This window comes from Athene cunicularia (assembly GCF_003259725.1).
Source record: "Athene cunicularia isolate RWA chromosome 1 unlocalized genomic scaffold, athCun1 chr1_part2, whole genome shotgun sequence".
Classification (NCBI taxonomy): domain Eukaryota; kingdom Metazoa; phylum Chordata; class Aves; order Strigiformes; family Strigidae; genus Athene; species Athene cunicularia.
The window spans coordinates 39,228,267-39,248,878 of NW_020799092.1; the positions used below are offsets into that span (position 1 = coordinate 39,228,267).

At 37.6% G+C, this 20,612-nt stretch overlaps 1 protein-coding gene across 1 annotated transcript in view; it reads right to left on the reverse strand.

Moving 5' to 3' along the window:
- Nucleotides 1-4,406: 4,406 nt before the first annotated feature.
- Nucleotides 4,407-20,612, reverse strand: part of OTOGL (otogelin like) — a 103,512-nt gene continuing 87,306 nt past the window's right edge. The window contains exons 53-57 of the mRNA XM_026864945.1: nt 16,779-16,883; nt 15,026-15,145; nt 11,883-11,928; nt 7,735-7,814; nt 4,407-6,510 (exon numbers count right to left, since the gene is read on the reverse strand). Of these exons, the coding sequence (XP_026720746.1) occupies nt 6,310-6,510; nt 7,735-7,814; nt 11,883-11,928; nt 15,026-15,145; nt 16,779-16,883 (552 nt within the window). The 3' untranslated portion in view covers nt 4,407-6,309. The remainder of the gene's footprint in view (nt 6,511-7,734; nt 7,815-11,882; nt 11,929-15,025; nt 15,146-16,778; nt 16,884-20,612) is intronic.

Below are 20,612 nucleotides of genomic sequence, written 5' to 3' on the forward strand. Positions count from 1 at the left end.
AGTTATGCCTTTGGGGCTTTATAAATAAATGTGCAAAATATGAAAGCTGCTCCCAGGAGTAAAGGCTTTCACTTCTTTTGAGAAAATAGTTTCCACTTGAGCACTATAGTTTCAGAGTATTTCTCTGGGAAGCAGTAGTAACAAATAAAGCAACTAGCATTAAGTACTGCAATTTATCCTTTTAACTAGTAGCTAGACTCTTAACAGACATTTTTTAGTTCTAGGTTTTACATGAAAGGGTTAAATCAGACTGTTTAGGAATAAAGTTGGTCTCAGAACCCCTACAGTTGCTCCCCAGTATGACACAACACGGAGATTAGCCCCAGAGGAGAAATAGACACTGACGCTGTCTAGCAGCTGAAGTCACTATAAAGATTTTAATTTACCTCTCTGGGGCAGAATTTCTGATTCTCCTTATCAAGCTGTTGGCCTCTGTACAGAGGTCCCACACAAAGTTACCAGTGCAAGCATCTATAAACAAAGAATGGACAAGAATACGTTAACAGTAGGACCACTGATTTATTAATCTTGTCCAGTAACTCGACAAGGACTTGACTCAGACAGAAACTTTGAGTGACATCCACCTTTGGCCAGATGTGAAGCAGTGAAATCAAAGGTAAACTCAGTATAATTCCCAGTGTCCTAACCTTCCCCAAATTAACCTTTTTAATGGAAAGTTAGTTTTCCACTGTGCTCTTTGAAATTAAATCATTTAGTAAATTGATAAAAATTGTCTACCAATTATTTCCAGATAAAGTAATTATAGAATAAATAAAAATGAGTATATGTATCACAAAAATGAGCAACACATATTGTTTACTTCATATTTTCTTAGGTGTTATTATCACATAATATTTCTGTCTTGAGATAGTATCTTGTTCTTCAGTGGGTTGTTCCTTATTTTTCCTAGCTGAACTTTGAATAATGAAATAAGGAATACAATTTTTAATTAGAGCTTTATTTAGAACTTCTAGTAAACAAGGCAGGTTTAATCTCACTTGAAGAATACCATTTTGGTGCTTTTATGTAACCCAGGTTCAAAGACAGATGTAGTAAATCAAAAGCTGCTGCAATGAAACCACTGATCTCAAACCACTGAGTTAGTCCTCTCTCTCTCAGAAACACACACATGGAGAACACACATGGGTATCACATGAATGCTATTTTAGCTATAAATGCCACCAATTAGCTGCTGCCTATTCAGCTGTTTTACAAAGCAGACACTCTTTATTTTTTCCAGAGAACTTTGTAATCACCAAGCGTAAAGGGAGGCATTATTAATGGGGCAATTTTAAAGACAACAGCAGGAGCCCTCTTTTTTAACCTCGTTAAATTAAGTGTGCGTGGCACATTCCACTTTAATCAAAAGAACACTCCCCAAAACATAACCACTTTCCTTTTATTCAGCATTTCTAGTGATTAACATCATTAACTATTGGTTTTCTCCAGAATGCAACATCAGTACAGAAGCAGCTGTTCAAGTTCCCCCATTCTTCATACAAAAACTACTCGTAAAAGTAGAAAGTACATGTATAAGGGTTTTGGTTTTTTTTTCAGATTTACCTCCTTTCAGTGAGATTCTCAAATCTCTGATCTTAAGGAATCTTACCACCAATTTTGATAGGCATATGACTACCTAATTAGTCTATATGTAGAATTATTTTTCAAAATAGACAAAAAAAACCCCAGTTCTAAAATGGTCAGTATGCGTCTGCCAAGAAATACTCAATGAATCATTTTTGTAGTTGCTAGTGTTCATTGTTCTTCGGCTCTGGATATGCCTTTCCACCCTAAACTGCAGTGACTTGTTCATGATAATGGATAGATAATTTTTCAAGTTTCCTTGTTCCGTAGGCATCCTGCACATTCCACTTGGCATTTAAAGAAAGGTTAGAGAAACTTTAGTACACAGTGTTACGTACAGACCCTCTCGACCATACCTTTCCCAATAAAAGCCCTTTTTCTTTTGCATTAATGTTAAGTGCTGAAGTCTAGCCCTCAAAAAATCTTTTTACATTTATGTTGTGAATGGTTTTTGAAAATATACTCCCCAGAACAGTTGAGAGTGTGAAAACCAACCTAATTTAGGAAATATAGTACCAATATCCAATTTTCTGCTGATGTTCTGGCCTTCATGCTCCCACTCCATGATTTCTATATTGTGATGGCTATGTGTGATAGCTCGTTTATGTTTTGTCCTCTGTATAGAACACATGCCTGTGGGATTTTTTCCATAGGACATACACCCATATATGATTGTACCAGCAGCATAACCTCAAGATAACCTCTGGAAAAGGATTTCATGAGACAGAACTTGAAAAAATTAGTTCAAGTCAGTGTTTCCCACTGCCACAGTATTCCTGATTGGTACCTACACATTTATTTGATGGTAAGTTTTTACACAAAGGCGAACCTGTAATATTTGGAAATCAGATTTGTCCTTTAAATTCTTATGAAAGGAGAGATGGAAGAAAAAGAGTAGGAAAGAACTGTACAGGACCAATGCATAATTAAAAAAAAAAAAAACAAAAAAAAAACCACAAACAAAAAAAAAAACCTAGGTTCTGTAAATAGAGTTTATCAGCAGTGCAGAAGCTCAAGAGAAAAATTTGAATTTGTGTCTGCAAAATGGAGTGTGGAAGAAAGAGGAAAGGAGCCACATCTGAAGCAGCATTCTGTGATGGTTTAAGCACTGTGAAGAGCACAGTGACTATTTGTCACCCTGGAGCATGTTCTTGTAAATGCCTCCACCTTTCAGTATATTACGTGGCTTGTAACTATGTTCAAACACCATACTTCAGGCCTGATCCTGCTCTTGAAACTAAAAATGGGAATGTCAGCTGCCTGTATAGCTATACTTGCATCTTGGATTTTATTAATGAAAACACACAGTGAGTGGCTTAAACCCATTAATAAAAGCTGTGCCTCAAATTCTAGTTGTGTATTAGGGCAAAAATTGGTCTTAACAATTGACCTGGTAATAATGCAGTGGAATTATAAATGTCAGATACTATAAATAATATGGCCCAAGCCTTACTATTTTATAGTATTACATATTTATATGTATTTGTATTAAGCTACAATCTCATTCTAAGTATACAGATAGATTTACATTAAACCCTAAAAAAACCCTCTGCATATATACTGCACAGTATAAGCCTTTATACTGTGGAATTCCTTTTGCAATTTTGGAAACGTAGGAGTGAAGGACAGGTGCAACCAGCTACAAAAGGGGGAAATGACAGGGCATGGCAGGGCTGCAGCGCAAGGCCTGCACTCTGTCCTGCACACAACTTCTCCCCAGCAACTCGCATTTTCCAGTGGCAGTGTGGGAGTTTGAGAGAGGCAGGCATTCCCAGCCTTTCTCTTAGGGGAGTAGAAATTATTTGAGTCTTAGTTTCCAAGGGGGTAGAAGGGAGGGAACTCTGTGGGTATTAAAGCTCTTTTAGTCAATAATAAACAAACTAGCTAATTCATTTTGGTATTTGACTAAATTAGGTTTGAGTTGGATCGGCTTTCCAAAGCAGCTCACAAGATGCCTGTGCAAACAGGGTTACACACAGTTTGAGGCTGGGGGTTGAGGCATGAATGCAGAGTTGAAGATGAGAAAACCGAGACAGAACCACAAACTGCATCTACGTTTGTATTTAAGTTACAGGTCGAGGAAATACGTGGAACTGAACAGTCCTGCCACACTGCAGGATCATTCAAACCTTCTATCCATTGCAAAGCCTGAGAGGGCTAGTTCATATTATATAAAACATACCACATTATGTTAATATCACCTTATGGAAGTAATGGGGGTAGGATGGCTGTTCAGAAAATGGTTCACAAGTTTTCATAGATGTTCATTTTTCTGACCAGGCCAAATCAGCCTGAATTTGAAGTTTAATTGAAAAATTAAAGGCAATGAAGATGTAAGATTTTGCTGTAGACTTAGGATCCTGACACAATTGCTATTGATTGTCACACTTTAAAAAAAAATAATTGCATAAGCGGGAAAAAGATCTTTTAATAGCATTTTTCCTATTACAGGAGTTAATCATAACTGCTTTTGTAATTTCCAGATTTGTCTTAAGATTTTGCATTATCATTCATCTTTAGTGACACAGGTAAATTAATCTATCAACAATGATTTATTCTCATTCTGCAAAATAATGTTTATTAATTTCTGTTTAATTACAAATACCTTTCTAAATCATAGAAAAAGCACTGCTGTTTAATCAAAACACATAAAGTGTTCAGTCATTATATGGAAAGATGCTATGTTGTAGGAGCTTCCTTAAGTAATTTATCAAATGCTAAATTCATGAGGAAGTTTCGGGGCAAACTCTCTTGATGCAGATATAGGATTCTTATCTCTACATTAATAAATCAAAAGGCCCTAAGGATGTATTTTTCTTTTAAAATTGTCTTTTTAATTTGCTGAATGAATACATAAACTTTATGGCTATGGCTATGATTTAATTTCCATTTCTGGCATGCATGAAAAGTTTCTGTACACAAATTCTGACAGCAATATCAGAGAATATTTGATTCTAGGCCCTAGTATATAACACGAAATACCTGCCATACAAATCATAAAAGTGTGCAAATGCTTTCTCAAAACAGCATTTTGGTTGCTAGCTGATCACTATTTCTTTATAATGGTTCAATATTTTCCTGATAATACAATGGATTGTTGTTTAATTTTTAAACCTAGTCACTATTTTTGAGGAGGTGGATGGGTAGATGATAGTCTTACTAGTAAAGACAGATTTCACTATATATGCTATTTTTCTTTACAAGCCATCAAAACTGGATACAGCAAACATTTAAAGATTTGTCACACAATGACTCAAAATAGCCTTGGATTTTAACTTTTCTTAGTTTTATATTGCTTATTTTTTATTGCATAAACCAGATAATCCAACCTTTTTTTGTAATTAAATTACAGCTTGAAATAAAAACTGTCAAAAAGTTTTCAGACTTTTAGACAAGAATTTTAATTCTGAAACAAATTCCATGATAAGGAAAACACTGTCAACATTTAAACCAGTTTCACTCTGTGAGTTTATAAAGCAAAGTAATCTTCTAAAAACAAGCCTAAAATCATATCTTAGTTTTTAAGATAGGATTATGTAGTATGTTTAATAAAGGGGAGAGTATATTCAGCTTAAGGTGCTGAATCATGGACATTCACAGCCTGATTGAACATGAATAGCTCACCTAAGCCCTTCAAATCATATATTTTACCTGGATTCTTTTTCCTGGACTCAAAAATTATGAATCCTAAATTCAGTCAGTAGTCCAAATCTCAAGATTTAAAAAAACCCACAATTTTTATGTACTTTAAAATATACTGAACACAAATCTTCAAACTGGAAAACAAAGGAAGAAGCCCAATATGAATAGTTAAAATGTGCAGTATCGTCTTTTTAAAATAAATATATATACATAGCATATTATTCTACAGCTAGTGAGACAGCAAATTTCTTGTTTGTGAAAAGTGAAAAAAGGATATAAAATAGAATCCTTCATATCAAAAAGAGCTTTTACATATTTTTGATAAAGGCATAGAAGGTTAAACTGTTCAGCATTTGCCTAGTCATGCTTCATGTTTATAATATATATAAAAATTAAATAAATGTCTAAGGTTTAAAGACATTATTATGATTCTACTATATGCTCTGGAGATTTACTAGAGGTATTTACAGACCATAGTCATGGTGTTTCTCAGTGACTTAGTGTAAGCAGAGTCCAGTAGTTGACAACAGCTTTATGGAGAAAAGACAGACTTTTCAGCAAGATAAAACATGTTTCAGTTGAACCCACTATTTTTTTTAATAAATTAACTCAGTCATTCTCAAAACCCCAATGTGCTGCTTTCCCATTTAAACATGGGACCAAAGATGGGTCTCAACTGGAAGTTTCTAAGGAAAAGGAAAAGAACCACTGAGAAATTCTGAACTTTGATAGGTAGCCACAATCCAGAATCTTAAAAAACACTGGAAGCACAGATGTTAACCAGCTTTCAACAGCTCATCAGAAAGCCACTGAGTAGAAATAAATGACGGCTAAATTATGCCTTGTTCAAAAGGATTTATATTTTTCTTTGCATACATGCCAATATTTTAAAAGAAGGTTTGAAGAACAATGAATGAAGAACATCATCTTTACTAAATTTGTGAAAAGTTACATTATATAATTTTTTTTAATTTTTTTTTTTTTCCCCTGTGGAGTGCTGTAGCTATCCAAGGTCAAAAAATAGAATCTGGTGAAAGGAAACTAATTTTAATTCTTCAGATTAAATCATAGCCACAAGAATGTTCAGTTCCATTGGCATGAGCAGTCTATAGGCTCTTGAATGACGTACATAATTTCAGTGCCATTTCCTGAGCAGCGTAGTGGCACAGTCAGATTACGTGTTCCATTTTCTCGACAACATTTACAGAACCTTAAATGGCTGTCAATATTGACATTGAAAATTGTTGCAGACGGGCATTTTCCATCACAAGAAGCCACATTTATCTATGAGTAAAATAAGAACTGGAATTAGACATCTCAAATTTTGTTATAAAGATATTACATTTCAACTTCTTTGTGATTAAAACCCACTTTTACACTTGAAAAGGACTCTAGTCTTAAAAATTATTTTATCTTCTAAAATTCAATCTGTGTAGACACATTTTAAATATTTTTTTTAATTAAACTTTTTTTTTTTTTTTAATTGTATAATCGTGTGTTCTGTCTTAACGTTGAGTAAAATGTTGTGCTATGGATACCAAATTTGAATCTCTAGTTTACAAATTAATAACTTCAAAACAGCATAGCTAAATTCATGTTCTTTTCACATTCATTGCTGAAAAGTTAAATTCTTCTAAGCAAAACAGAGGAAGGTCTATCCTTGTCCTTGAAGGTTTACGAGGAAAAGCGTATCAGTGCAAAGCTTTTCCCTTTGTTATTCATACTGCTTATGACTAAGGGCATGCCAATATTAGCTGTGTTATCACTGTAACAAGTATATCCAAAAAGTAGATACAGTAACAAACCAAGTGCAGAGACTGGCTATAAAATTATTTGTGCTCTAGACTTCAGCAGGGGAAAGCTTTCTCTAAGAACATTATGTGAAGTCTTCTTAGCTGATAGTCTGACAAAAAAGAAATCGATATTTTTAATTAAAACTTAAGCAGAGTTGATATGCTGGGAAAACAATGACCATACTAGATCTAGTTCTTTTTGTGATAGTTTTAAATCTGATTTCTTATGCAAGTGATCCATACAAAAGATGATTTGATCCACTCCCTTTCAAAGTGCCTGTGAACAAGGAGCCATATCCAAACAAATTAGACCAAAAGGTTACTCTTAACAGCTTTCCTGAAATTTGACAGGGGAAAAAGAGGAATGCAGCAGTGTTTCCATCATAACCTAAGTGGAAGCATTTCTAATCCTTTTTTAGAATGGGGTGCTATTTCATGGTGAAGGGTTCAATGGCTTTGTTAGTTACAAGTAATTTTGCTGTGTACTTTTCATTTGAAGGCAGATGTTTCTCCAGGTAGGAGGGATCAATCTTTCAGCCATGGGAACAGCTAATTTTACTCCATTTATGAGTAGGATAACACTCCTAGGGTCACAGGTCTGCTTTTGAGAAGACAGCAGTAGGTTTTTTAACTTGTTGATAGCTGTAACACACTTCCTAATACTTGATCTGATATACCATAGGCCTAGCATCGGATACAGGTCTTTTATGCTTACCGGGCTTTGACTTATACAGTCATTTTTTCTTATGGTTGTCCTGATTGTCATTTTCTGGCAAATCCTTTCTTCCTTTTTGCCTGATAAAATACAGAAAATACACACTGAATCAAAACACTTTTGTACTGTTTCTGCTACTGAAAAAGTGAAACTATTAAAATAATTTAAATAATTATACTTTGTTTGTTTGCATTAACATACACACTGAAACTATTACTTCCATAATTAAATTGGTTTTTAGAAAAAAATCTCATGTATTAATAAATATTTTGGGTGCAGAATTATTGATTTTATAGCTGGCACATATCAGGTATCAAGTGGCCCATTAAGCTAGATAGAGTTTATAAATTTTAAAATATTAATGTGATTTTAAATTGTGCATATGGCAAGAAATATATAAGCAAATAGAAAAAAAAAATCTTTAGAAATATTCGATAGTATTAAAAATAATTCTGTTTTATTAGGAACACTGCATGTAAATAAGATTTTGATTTTACATTTTAGAAAATTTTCAGAACTTAACATTTGAGAAGGTAAAGCGGTGAATGTGATTACAAACGTGATATTTTGAATGTTTAAAATTTAAATAGAACTATAAAATTTCAATATATTTTTGAGAAAGATGTCCTTCAAGGAAGTTTTGAAAGAGAGAGATGTATATATTTGCTAAATTGGTGCAGTTTTTACCACCAGAACTGAAGCATGTAGCACTGAGTCAGCATATGGATCTAGGATTAGGAAAATACTACAATTTTAAGTACATTAAGTAAATTCTGGGAGATATTGATAGAAGGTTTCTTCTTTTATTTGAAAAATAAAACTGTACACTGCAAAGCCATTTTTAACATAATAAAATCATAATACTGAAACAATTAAATGTACACTCTTTCATGCTGCACTCTATATCAGACTGTTATTACTATCTGTGTAACAGTAGTTATTTAGATCTCCTATTTCACTACCCATCAAAATAATCTATTAGTTTTGTTAGGCAACAGTTCTAGGCATCCAGCATACAAAATAATAACCACTATTCAGCAGTTTCTCCACCTTCAGCACATGCCTGCACTGTTGGGTGTACACAAGAAGAACAACTCTTCCGTCCCCCAGAAGCTTGTGAGCAATTTTATAAGATAAACGAGTTCTGAGAAACCCACAGCTCCAGTGCGTATTTAAAAATTAGGCTGGCTGCAGAGTTCAGTTAGATTTTAATCTGTGCATTGCAGGGTCAAACAAGATTCTGTTACTGAACTAGCAGATCACTGTATGATCAAAGTTGTTAGCCTACAGCATCTTGGTTTTCCTTCTTCAGCAACACTTAAGAAAAAGAAGTCCTGTGGTATTTCAGAAAGCACTTGCCAGCATGAATATGTGTAGACAACGCAACCTTTGTACTTCTACAAGTCATAGAGATGTTTGACATTTCAGCATATAAGGTGCTGACATCTGATGAAAATTCTGCTGCTATACTTTTCTCTCGCCAACCTTCAACTGTCAAGATCTGCATTCAGTATCAGGTGTGCTGGTTTTACTCACTCCTTATTTGAGTAAGGAGTTTCTGTGACTTACCTATCCTTAAAAGCAAAGAATTATTATCATAATGCAACCGTTCCATAACATGTAATTTCTGGTGTAGAGTATTTATTAACACGTGTTTGTAATTGTATGTTCCCCCACAAACATTTTCATAACTTTGTAAAACATTGTTTGAGATGAAGAAAGACAGCATAAATCCATATTTCAAAGGTGAGACTGGGCAGTAATGCACGCTCTTGCTCTATTTTAAGGCAAAAACAGTTCAGTCATTAAATTCAGAGACCTGGGATCAGATTTAGAATCTTTTGGTACCTGTATTCAGGATGATGATATTTTTTAAAGTACCATTTCTTATTACAATTACCCTGTACAGTAAGTTCATGTATTAAAACCAATTTCAAAACAGGAGGAAGAACCATCAGCAGTGCATATCATAAATGGATGAACCTAATTCTGACAGGTGCTGAGCAGAGAAACCTAACAAGGCTTTACAAAACCACTGATTTGGGAGGCCAACAGGGGATCAGCATCAGGCCAGGTACCCATTAACTATATGGTAACATTTAATGGTGATGACAGCTATATGTGTATATCAAGCAGTGCTTACACTACTATTAAAAAAGAAAATACATTATTAAAAGTAATACCTGGTTCACAATTAATACTATGAGTAGACACTACTGGACTAATGGCAAAGGGTAATACACCCAATCCAGAACCTGGCAGAATCATTAGGAATATAAGTTTCTCATGAAATAAAAACATTTTAAAATATATAACATTTCATTAATTCTTACACCGCCAACTGCAATTTTTCTTTTAGCAAAGGATGATGAACTTTTCTGTTCCAAATTTAGAAACTCTGCAGCTGCTTGAAGTCTCACTAAAGATGGCCTAAACTTTATTACACTCCTGGTTAACACAAAACTGAAATGATGCTTCCTTGAAAACCAAACTTTTGCAATGAGTCTCTCTATGGCAAGGTAAGAATTAAATATATGCACTCACTTTGCATGCATTGAATCAAGCTCTTTCAGAAAGATCATTTGTTCCCATTAAACCCCCAAAGTGTTGCAAGCTCTATTTATAAGTATTCTTTTTAACTGCTTCACCACAGGGCACATGCTTTTAGTTAAAAATAAAATAAATAAATAAATAAATAAATAAGAACAACAAATTAAAAAAATAATCTAAAATTGTATGAATTATATCTGGTTTCTTAGCAGCCACCTCAGCAAGTATTTCTGAAGTATAACAATGCCTTTCCTGAGGCCACAGAATACGGCCAATATTATAAATCTTCCTGACCAACAGAGAAACAGTTGCCAGTAGTTCTTTAGACTAATTTTCTAAATAAAGCCAACCTCACTGGGGGAGGTTAGTTAAATATTTTTCAACATAATTTATCTCATTAGAGAAAGAATATTGAATAGTTTTTAGCACAATTCTGGTGTGTTACTTTTCTATGCTGATTCTCATTCAAAAACTATTCTGTTGTATTAAAATAGCTTTCATTTTCTATGTGTTGGATACAGTAGAACAGTAATACTTGCAGTTCACTTTCAAAGCTTTGCATAACTTGAAAACTTATGTATTTTTCTATATTTGATAAATATGACTATTTCGCCTTATTGCCAAATTATTTACAATGCATTGTACTTCAGAATTCTATTAGGAAGTGTGAAATACATGGTTATAAGTCTGTGACTTCCTATTTGATATTAGTAAGTAAAGGTTTCTTTAAAAAACCTCCAAATACTAATTTTGTTTTATATTTTAATTCTAATGCTGAACACAAAAAATGCCAGAAAAGAGAGGGAGGATTTTCTGTGGCATTCAATAAGTTCTTGCTCTACATAATTGTTTTGACACAAGAGTGTTTTATTTTTATGTATACATAATTATATACCTTGATAATAAAACCTTTCCTAGTCAAAACTGCAGAAAAAATCAGTTTGTTCTCAACTGACTTTTAAAGTTGCATAAAAGTTTTAAAGTTGCATAAAAAAGCTTGCATCACAATTCATATTTTAAAGTTACACACACAGAAAATGTGAATGTATTCCCAGATATTAGAGTCAATTTTATATAAGGGTTGCTACCATCACTATTACTATAACTTTTCCTCATTTGGAATTTAAAAAAGAAAAAAAAAATCCAGTATTTTGGCCCTAGAAAACACACACTAATGATACAGAATACATTGGTAAGCTTGGAGACATACTTCAAAATGTCATCAAATTAGGAATCAATTTTAGGGGGGGAAATCCTTATCTTTTATAGTGAAAACTATACAGGCAATATTTTAGAGTCAGTTTAGCAATACAGAGAATGTTCTCATTGTTTTAATCAGGATAACTTTTCATTTTCCACAGGTTATATTTGGAGAGATTTGGTTATACTCCAGAACAATAATGTTAAAAATCACCAAGTCAGCAGCCAAATGAAGCAAGACCTTTTAATAGGAGTAGTTAGGTAACTATAACAATTTTATGTGAGTTGTGAGGGGACTGCATGCTTTTTGCTTCTTTATGTCCCAGCAACTGAGGTTAAAAAACAAGCCCTCCAAAACCAAAGCCAAACTAGCACATATTGCAGCCTTCGTCACTTACAGGTCTTGCAGCAGCCATCATTATACGTCTGCACAATTCCTCCATTCTAGGAAAATAAAAGGAGAATATATCAAAAAAGACTGTGCTCAATACAAAGGTGAATTGTATCTGAGACATTCCCTGTTTTAAAGATGTCCAACTAATAAAAATTGTATCACTGAAATCAAGAGAATTACACAGATAGTGCAAAGAATTTGACACTGCCCTGCATGACATCCTTGTCTCTAAGCTGGAAAGACATGGATTTGACAGATGGACCACTCGGTGGATAAGGAATTGGCTGGATGGTTGTGCTCAAAGAGTTGAGGTCAACAGCTCAATGTCCGAGTGGAGAGCAGTGACAAGTGGTGTTCCTTGGGGGTCTGTATTGGGACCAGCACTGTTTAACATCTTTGTTGGAGACATGGACAGTGGGATTGAGTGCACCCTTGGCAAGTTTGCTGACAACACCAAGCTATGTGGTGCATTTGACACACTGGAGGGAAGGGATGCCATCCAGAGGGACCTGGACAAGCATGAGAGGTGGGTCTGTACAAACCTCATGAAGTTCAACAAGGCCAAGTGCAAGGTCCTGCACATGGGTTGAGGCAATTCCAAACACAAATACAGGCTGGGTGATGAGTGGATTGAAAGCAGCCCTGCAGAGAAGGACTTGGGGGTGTTGGTTGACAAGAAGCTCAACATGACCCAACAATGTGCATTTGCAGCCCAGAAAGCCAACTGTATCCTGAGCTGCATCGAAATAAGTGTGGCCAGCAGGTCGAGGGAAGTGGTTGTCCCCCTCTACTCTGCTCTCATGAGACCCCACCTGGAGTGCTGTGTTCAGCTCTGGGACCCCCAACATAAGGAGGACATGGACCTGCTTGAGTGAGTCCAGAGCAGGGACATGAAGACGATGAGGGAACTGGAGCACCTCCCTCATGAGGACAGACTGAGAGAGTTGGGGTTGTTCAGCCTGGAGACCCTGTTCAGACTCCAAGGAGATCTTATAGCTGACTTCCAGTATCTAAAGGGAGCCTACAAGAAAGCTGGAGAGGAACTTTTTACAAGGGCATGTAGTGATAGGATGAGGGGTAAAGGCTTTAAACTGAAAGAGGGTAGATTTAGATTAGAAGTAAGAAATAAATTGTTTACTATGAGGGTGGTGAGACACTGGAACAGGTTTCCTAGAGAAGCTGTGGCTGCCCCCTCCATGGCAGTGTTCAAGGCCAGGTTGGACAGGGCTTTAAGCAACCTGCTCTAGTGGAAGGTGTCCCTGCCCATGGCAGGGGGGGTGGAACTAGATTATTTTTAAGGTCCCTTCCAACCCAAACCATTCTATGAATCTATGATATGTATCAGCTGAAGGTTTGGTTCACAAATTATTTACAGCCTTTGACACTGGAAATGAACTCATCACTGCTTATCTCATCTCATCTAGTCTCCTTTGAATAAGCCACTTAATTTCTATAAGCATCTTTTTATATCATCCACTACCATCTATTTCCCCACCACTGAATTTATTAGGATAGTTTAAAAAATTCATGATTGCAACTTTGTTGATGATGTAAAAGGATTTACACTGATCATATGCCAAGGAGAAAATTAGTATCTAATAATTAGCTCTTTACAATATTATATATCTATCTATGTATATATATATATATATATATATATATAAACTTTTGAAAGAGAACATTAACTGCACATTGGTGTGTTCAATTCTTTTCTCACTGTCTTGTTACTGATTTACACTAAAGTTGCTTGTTAGCTAGAAAGTAAAAATGTATGAAAGTGATAAAAGGTCCTTTTGAAATTAAAAGAGAGCATGAGAGGGAGACAGAGAGAAAGGCTGTCAGAATGGGTGCAAAAAAGAAACATGCACCCACAATTTTAGTGCATGTCCCAGAACTGCCTGTCAACCAGAGAATTTAAGATAAATAGCACTCCTACAATAACAACAGACAAAATAAATTTTTAAGCTTCCATATTTTCATGCTAGCATGCATTTTTTTTTTATCTCATTACAGAAAAACTACAGAATAAGTTGATCAAGAACTTCTTAAATGTGCACTAAATTCAGCCTCTTAAATCCACATTTGTAAATTATCCTTAGCTGCCTGTCAGAAGAGCTTTCTCAGCTACTGGTTCAAGTCTACACTCAGCATCTCTGACAAACGGGTCAGACTGATATAGGATGTTAATTTTTGGGTGTCATTCTTTAAAATTTTAACCATTATTACCAAGGAAAGATCATAATAGATGGTGACAGAATGGTTCCAAGGAAGAAAATCGAGCATAAAGTCAAAATAGAATAGGCATTAATTTTAGATAGAATGCCTTCTTCAAGATTGGAAGAAATAAGGACTTTTTTTTTAAAAAATGCAATGGATAAGTAGGACTTGTGCTAAATTTATAATCTGTAGTCAAGGCAGCAATGTTACCCTCTCTAAATGTATATTTATTTTATTATTATTATTTGTAGCTTATATTAAATATATGGTGTACTGCAAGTGCAAAAATTATAAGTATTATAAAGTATTACATTAGAGATTAAATTGTGAACAAATATGTAATGTACATGAAGCATCCACATTCTTCAGTTCATATGGGTATGCCAAATTTACATTGCTAGATATATTATATAGGTAGGTACCCTTTCATGGATGATAGATATTTTTTATTATGTTTTACAAAGTTTAGTTTAAGAGATAATTAAGTTTATATATACTCTGTCAGCTTTCTAATCTTTGCACAACTTAAGGAATTTTTAATATAGCCCACTTTTATATGCAGCATTTCTGAATTGCTTGATCCAATTTATTTAGTGCATGTGTACTATAAACTTGGCAAAGTGTTATTCCAAACTAAAGACACAGTGATTAGCATTTTATGTAGTGGTATGTCAAGTATGATTCCAATTCCACAATATTTTAAAAGCAGTCATCATTAAGACCCAAAATGAATTTTCATGCTCCTCACTGATATTTTGTAGTCAAAAAGCAAACAGGAATATAGAAAATAAGACTGTAAATTGCTTGCTTACATGTTTTCACTTACCACTTTTTTTAATTTAAAGAAAGTGAATGAAGCATGCATGCGTTGTCAAGTGTAAGCTAAACTCCAGATCAGTTACTGTCACTTACCTCACTCAAAGTACAAACCTTTGTACACTCAGTGTCATTAAAAGGGGGGCAGACAACACTTGATCCCAGTGTGATAGCCCCCGCAGCAGTCTTTGCACACTTGTAGTTGGTGCAGTTGGAGCTCCAGGTGCTTCCTTCCTGGATTTATAAAACAAACCCATTGTCAGGAAAGACAAAACATTTCAGCTTTATCTCCCACCTCAAATGTCTGTAAAAGTGGTGCCCTCATGCTGTAGTACCTACTGGAGAGGAAAGTGCAGACCACTCATAGGTGGTAAAATGGAAGACCATCCTCTAACCACCAGTGGCTACTCCTCCCTGGAGCCATGGCTCTACACTCCAGCGTGCTGCTCAGCATGGGTGTCCTAGTGCAGAAATGAAGGGCTTTGTGCCAGAAAAAAATATAGTTTCTTTTGCTCTGAAAGCAATGGAAAGCATGAACCAAGTCATGGTCACATCTAAATTTCCTTCTATGTGGATACTGGAACACAACATCAGGATCCTAAACCCCAGTTTCAGTTTGCATACTTCCTTTCTGTAGAAACCAGAATGTGGAGAAGAGGGAAACATAGGAGTCCTGATGTGGACTCAGAAGCTCCCAACCCATCTAAATCACAGTATATGATTTAGTTACAATTTGAACTCTACCCTGCACTTAGAGCACATCCAGCCTTAGGTAAATGATTAAATTTGCATATCTTTGTAGAAAATATTACAACCAATAAAAAGAAATAAGGTATTCACTGTGAGAGATAAGAGTGTTTGAGTCATGGAGTGGGATGTGAGAGACAAGAAACCAGGCCTGTGAGAAACTAAGAGAAACAGCCTGAGAAAGCAAAAGTTGAGGCTGATTGAAGGAATGCCTCAAACACTAGCAAGACAAAACTATGAGTCACAGGGTGGATAGTGTGGAGGTCGAAGCTGATAAGGCAGCCCCAATAATACAAGATGCAGCTGATGGAGGGAGCTTTGTGGAGACAGGACAGCCCTGCTCTGTGGCACCTGGCCAGATTTCAAGGGCCATATGTCCGGTGAGTGACTTTTGCTTCATTATCCACTACATCCATATTAAAGTTAACACCCGTCAATATGCTAACAAAGGTTAACATGATCATGCTAAATACATCATCCCATGAAACACCTTACCCCTCCCCATACATGGGATACGTAGGTATGTGGGTTGACCTAGGGGATAGACCCAAGAAAAGTGGGTATAAATCAAGGAGGGGGAAAAGAAAGAGGGGGGCTGGAGACAGCTGGTGAAGCGGAGAAGATGGATGCCAGAGAAAACGACAGCCGCCTCCTGGAACCCTCCCCAGCAGGATCAATGCAGGAACCCAGACTGGTGATCTGCATTTCCCCTTTCCCTCTATCTCCCTCTTTTCCTTTTTCCATTAAGAAATGCAAGGCATATTGTATTGCTCCCCACAACTTGCTATATACCTAGCCAATTACTGTATGTTCAATTAGTACATTGTGGGTAGTTAATAAATATTTGGACTTGGAGACTTGTTATCTGCTCCACTGGGGATTTGAGTGACTTTTCTCTCTCATCTGAGCAGGACATCACATTCGCCTAGTGTGAAAAGGCAGGTCTTTAAATAAACACATTTTTTTCACATCATATACCATAAATAGTTCCTAAGTGCGTAACCAGCAGTAAGGAGGTATGAAGCAAGACTCACAGCATGAGTTAACTAAGAAGTGACTGTCAGAGACCTGTTTATCATCTCATTATAGTTATTTTCTATCCCTGGTCAGGGGTGCTTACCTCATACACAATTAGCGTTCCATTCTCATTATGAAAAGAGCAGGACACATTTTGACAGGTACCACAACAAGTATAATGACTGGAGGACGGAATATATATTTGATGCTGGAAAGAAAGGAAAGAAAAAAAAAAGGCATTTAAAAAATATATAATATATGAAAATTCATTGATTTCTGAAACTGAATATACCAAGAGAAACAATATACAGATGGATATCATTATGTATGCTACTAGAAATTGCCTCTCAAAAATAATCCTGGACACAAAAATTGTGGAAGGTGCACCCAGATAGAGGGACTCTTCTGCTTAGTGACAATGCTCTGAGAGGAGGTGAGCAGGTTGAGTAGTATCAGGGAGTGCGAGAGAGAATACGCACCCTGCCTGCCCTGAGACAGGCCTAACAGGCAAACAGAACACATGATGTGGAGGATTCCACATCCTCTCTGTGCCTGACTGAACACAGTGACTTAAGGTAATGGCAACAAGTTCCTGCCTGTCACAGCAGGCACATCTCCTCTGTGACTGCCCCACCTTTCCAGGTGCCCTTGCATAATAGGTATGACACTCTGCAAGTGGAACTGAACAGTAACAAGGATGATGGTTCATCTAGATTGGAGGTGTCACCAAGGTTAAGTCAGCCTGCATCAAAACTGCTTCCATAAAGAAAAAACAATGGATCACTGTCATAGGAGGCTCCCTTCTGAAGGGAACAGAAGGCCCAATATGCAGACCAAGCTCACTTCTTAGAGAAGTCTGCTTCTTCCCTGGGGCTCAAGATGTGAAGAGAAAACTACCTAACCTGGTACAGCCCTCAGATTATTATCCATTATTGATTTTTCAGGTAGGTGTCCTGGTTCAACTAGGGTCAAGTTTCCCCAGCAGAGAGAGAGGGGGAAGGGATCTCCAGCCGGGTTATTCATACCATGCTGATGTCAGGTCCAGGGGTGGAGGCTTTTTACTTTCGCTTTTAGTTTTGGGGTTGCGCACACACATGCGGCGGGCTTGTTCCCTGACCATTTTGCGGTATATCTTTTGTCTTGTTCATTGTTACTGCTTTTTATTGTTGTTATCATTGCCACTGTTGTTGTCCAGATTGTTCTATCACTCTGTTGTATTAAATTTCTTCTTATTTCAGCCCGGGGTCTGTGCCTCACTTCCAGCCCGACCGGCTGTGGGTGGGGGAGGGGGATGGGCAACGTGCTCTCCAGTCCCGGCAGGGCCTAAACCTGCACAGCAGGCAACGATAAAATTGCAACAAGAAGTCCAACGGCATTCAAGAGACACTTCAGGGCTTTGGGATGACTGGTTAAGGGATCAGGAGCACAAGTAAAGTTCTCCTCTATCCTTCCAGTTGCAGACAATACTGAGGGAAGAAACAGGAAGAGCCAGCAGATCATTATCTGGCTCAGAGCCTGGTGTCAGCAACAGAATTTTGAGTGTTTTGCTCATGGGTCAGTCTACACAACACCAGGCCTGCTGGTGACAGAAGGGGTACACCTGCCTCAAAGGGGGGAAAGGATCTTTGCACAGGAATTAGCATGGCTCACTGAAAGAGCTTTAAAGAAGAATTTAAGGGGAAAAGGGATAAAACCAGGCTTGCTAGAGATAAGCCTGGGGACGGCACGCCAACATTTGAGATATGATGTGCTAGTGAGGTCCTTTGATCTGCCATCTCTCAGTGGAGGTGGGAGATGGAGATCTGCACGGCAGCAAAGATACAAGGGTATTGATGTGTTAAAAACCATGGAAGAACCTGAGAATGGTCACATAGGAATTAGAGTTTCTCCCCCAAAAATATGGCGGGATCACTAACCCAACTGAAGTGCACCTACACCAATGCACACAGCATGGGCAATAAACAGGAGGAGCTGGAAGCCATTGTGCAGCAGGAAAACTATGATATAGTTGCCATCACAAGAACATTGTGGGATGAACTGCACAACTGGAGTGCTGCAATGGCTGGTTATAAACCCTTCAGAAGGCAAGGAGGGAGAGGCAGTGGAGTAGCCCTGTATGTCAGGGAGTGTTTTGGTTTTCTAGAGCTTAATGATGGTGACTATAGGGCTAAATGTTTACAGGTAAGAATCAGGGGGAAGGCCAACAAGGTAGATATCATGGTAGGAGTCTGTTATAGACCGCCCAAGCAGGATTAAGAGGCAGATGAAATATTCTATAAGCAGCTGAGAGAAGTCTCACAGTCACTAGCCCTTATTCTCATGGGGGACTTCAATTTACCACATGTCTGCTGGAAATACCATACAGCAGAGAGGAAACAGTCTATGAGGTTCCTGGAGTGTGAAAGATAACTTCCTGACACAGCTGGTGAGTGAACCAACTAGGGAAGGTGCTCTGCTGGACCTGTTTCTTGCAAACACAGAAGGACTTGTGGGTCATATGATGGTTGGAGTCTGTCTTGGGCATAGCAATCACAGAATAATAGTTTTCGATTCTTGGAGAAGTAAGAAGGAGGATCAGCAGAACTGCTACCTTGCACTTCTGGAGGGCAGACTTTGACCTGTTTAGGAAACTGGTTGACAGAGTCCCTTGGGAGACAGTCCTGTAGGGCAAAGAAGTAGAGGAAGACTGGACATTCTTCAAGAAGGAAATCTTAAAGGCACAGGAGCAGGCTGTCCCCATGTGCCAAAAGACAAGCCAGTGGGGAAGAAGACCAGCCTGGATGAAAAGAGAGCTTTGTCTGGAGCTCAGGAAAAAAATAGGAGGGTTTATGAGCTTTGGAAGAAGGGGCAGGCAACTCAGGAGGATGTAGTAAGGTTATGCAGGGAGAAAATTAAAAGGGCCAAAACCCAACTAGAACTTAATCTGGCTACTGCCATAAAAGACAGTAAAAAATATTTCTATAAATACATTAGTAACAAAAGGAGAGCACTAAGGAGAATCTCCATCCTTTATTTGATGTGTGGGGAAACACAGTGACCAAGGATAGGGAAAAGGTTGAGGTACTTAATGCCTTGTTTGCCTCAGTCTCTAATAGTAAGACCAGTTGTTCCCCAGGTACCCAGGCACCTGAGCTAGAAGACGGGGATCAGGAGCAGAATGTAGCCACCATAATCCAAGGAGAAAGGGTTAGTGATCTACACCACTTAGACACACATAAGTCTATGGGGCTGGATGGGATCCACCCAAGGGTATTGAAGGAGCTGGCTGGGATGCTCACCAAGCCACTTTCTATCATTTATCAGCAGTTCTGGCTAACTGGGGAGGTCCCAGTTGACTGGAAGTTAGCAAATGTGATGCCCATCTACAGGAAGGGTTGGAAGGAGGATCTGGGGAACTACAAGCCTGTCAGTCTGACCTCAGGGCCAGGGAAGGTTATGGAGCACATCTTGAGTGCCGTCATACGGAACATACAGGACAACCAGGTGATCGGGCCCAGTCAACATTGATTTATGAAAGACAGGTCCTGGTTGACTAACCTCATCTCCTTCTGTGACAAGGCAACATGGATGAGGGAAAGGCTGTGGATATTGTCTACCTAGACTTTAGTAAGACCTTTGACACCATTTCCCACAGCATTCTCCTGGAGAGATTGGCTGCTCATGGCTTGGACGAGTGTACTCTTCGCTGGGTAAAAAAAATGGCTGGATATTCAGGCCCAAAGAGTTGTGGTGAATGGAATTAAATCCAGTTGGTGACTGGTCACAAGTGGTGTTCCCCAGGACTCAGTATACTGGGGCCAGTTCTGTTTAATGTCTTTATCAATGCTCTGGCAAGGGGATCAAGTGCACCCTCAGGAATTTTGCAGATGACGCCAAGTTGGTGGGAGTGTTGATCTGCCTGTGGGTAGGAAGGCTCTGCAGAGAGACCTGGACAGGC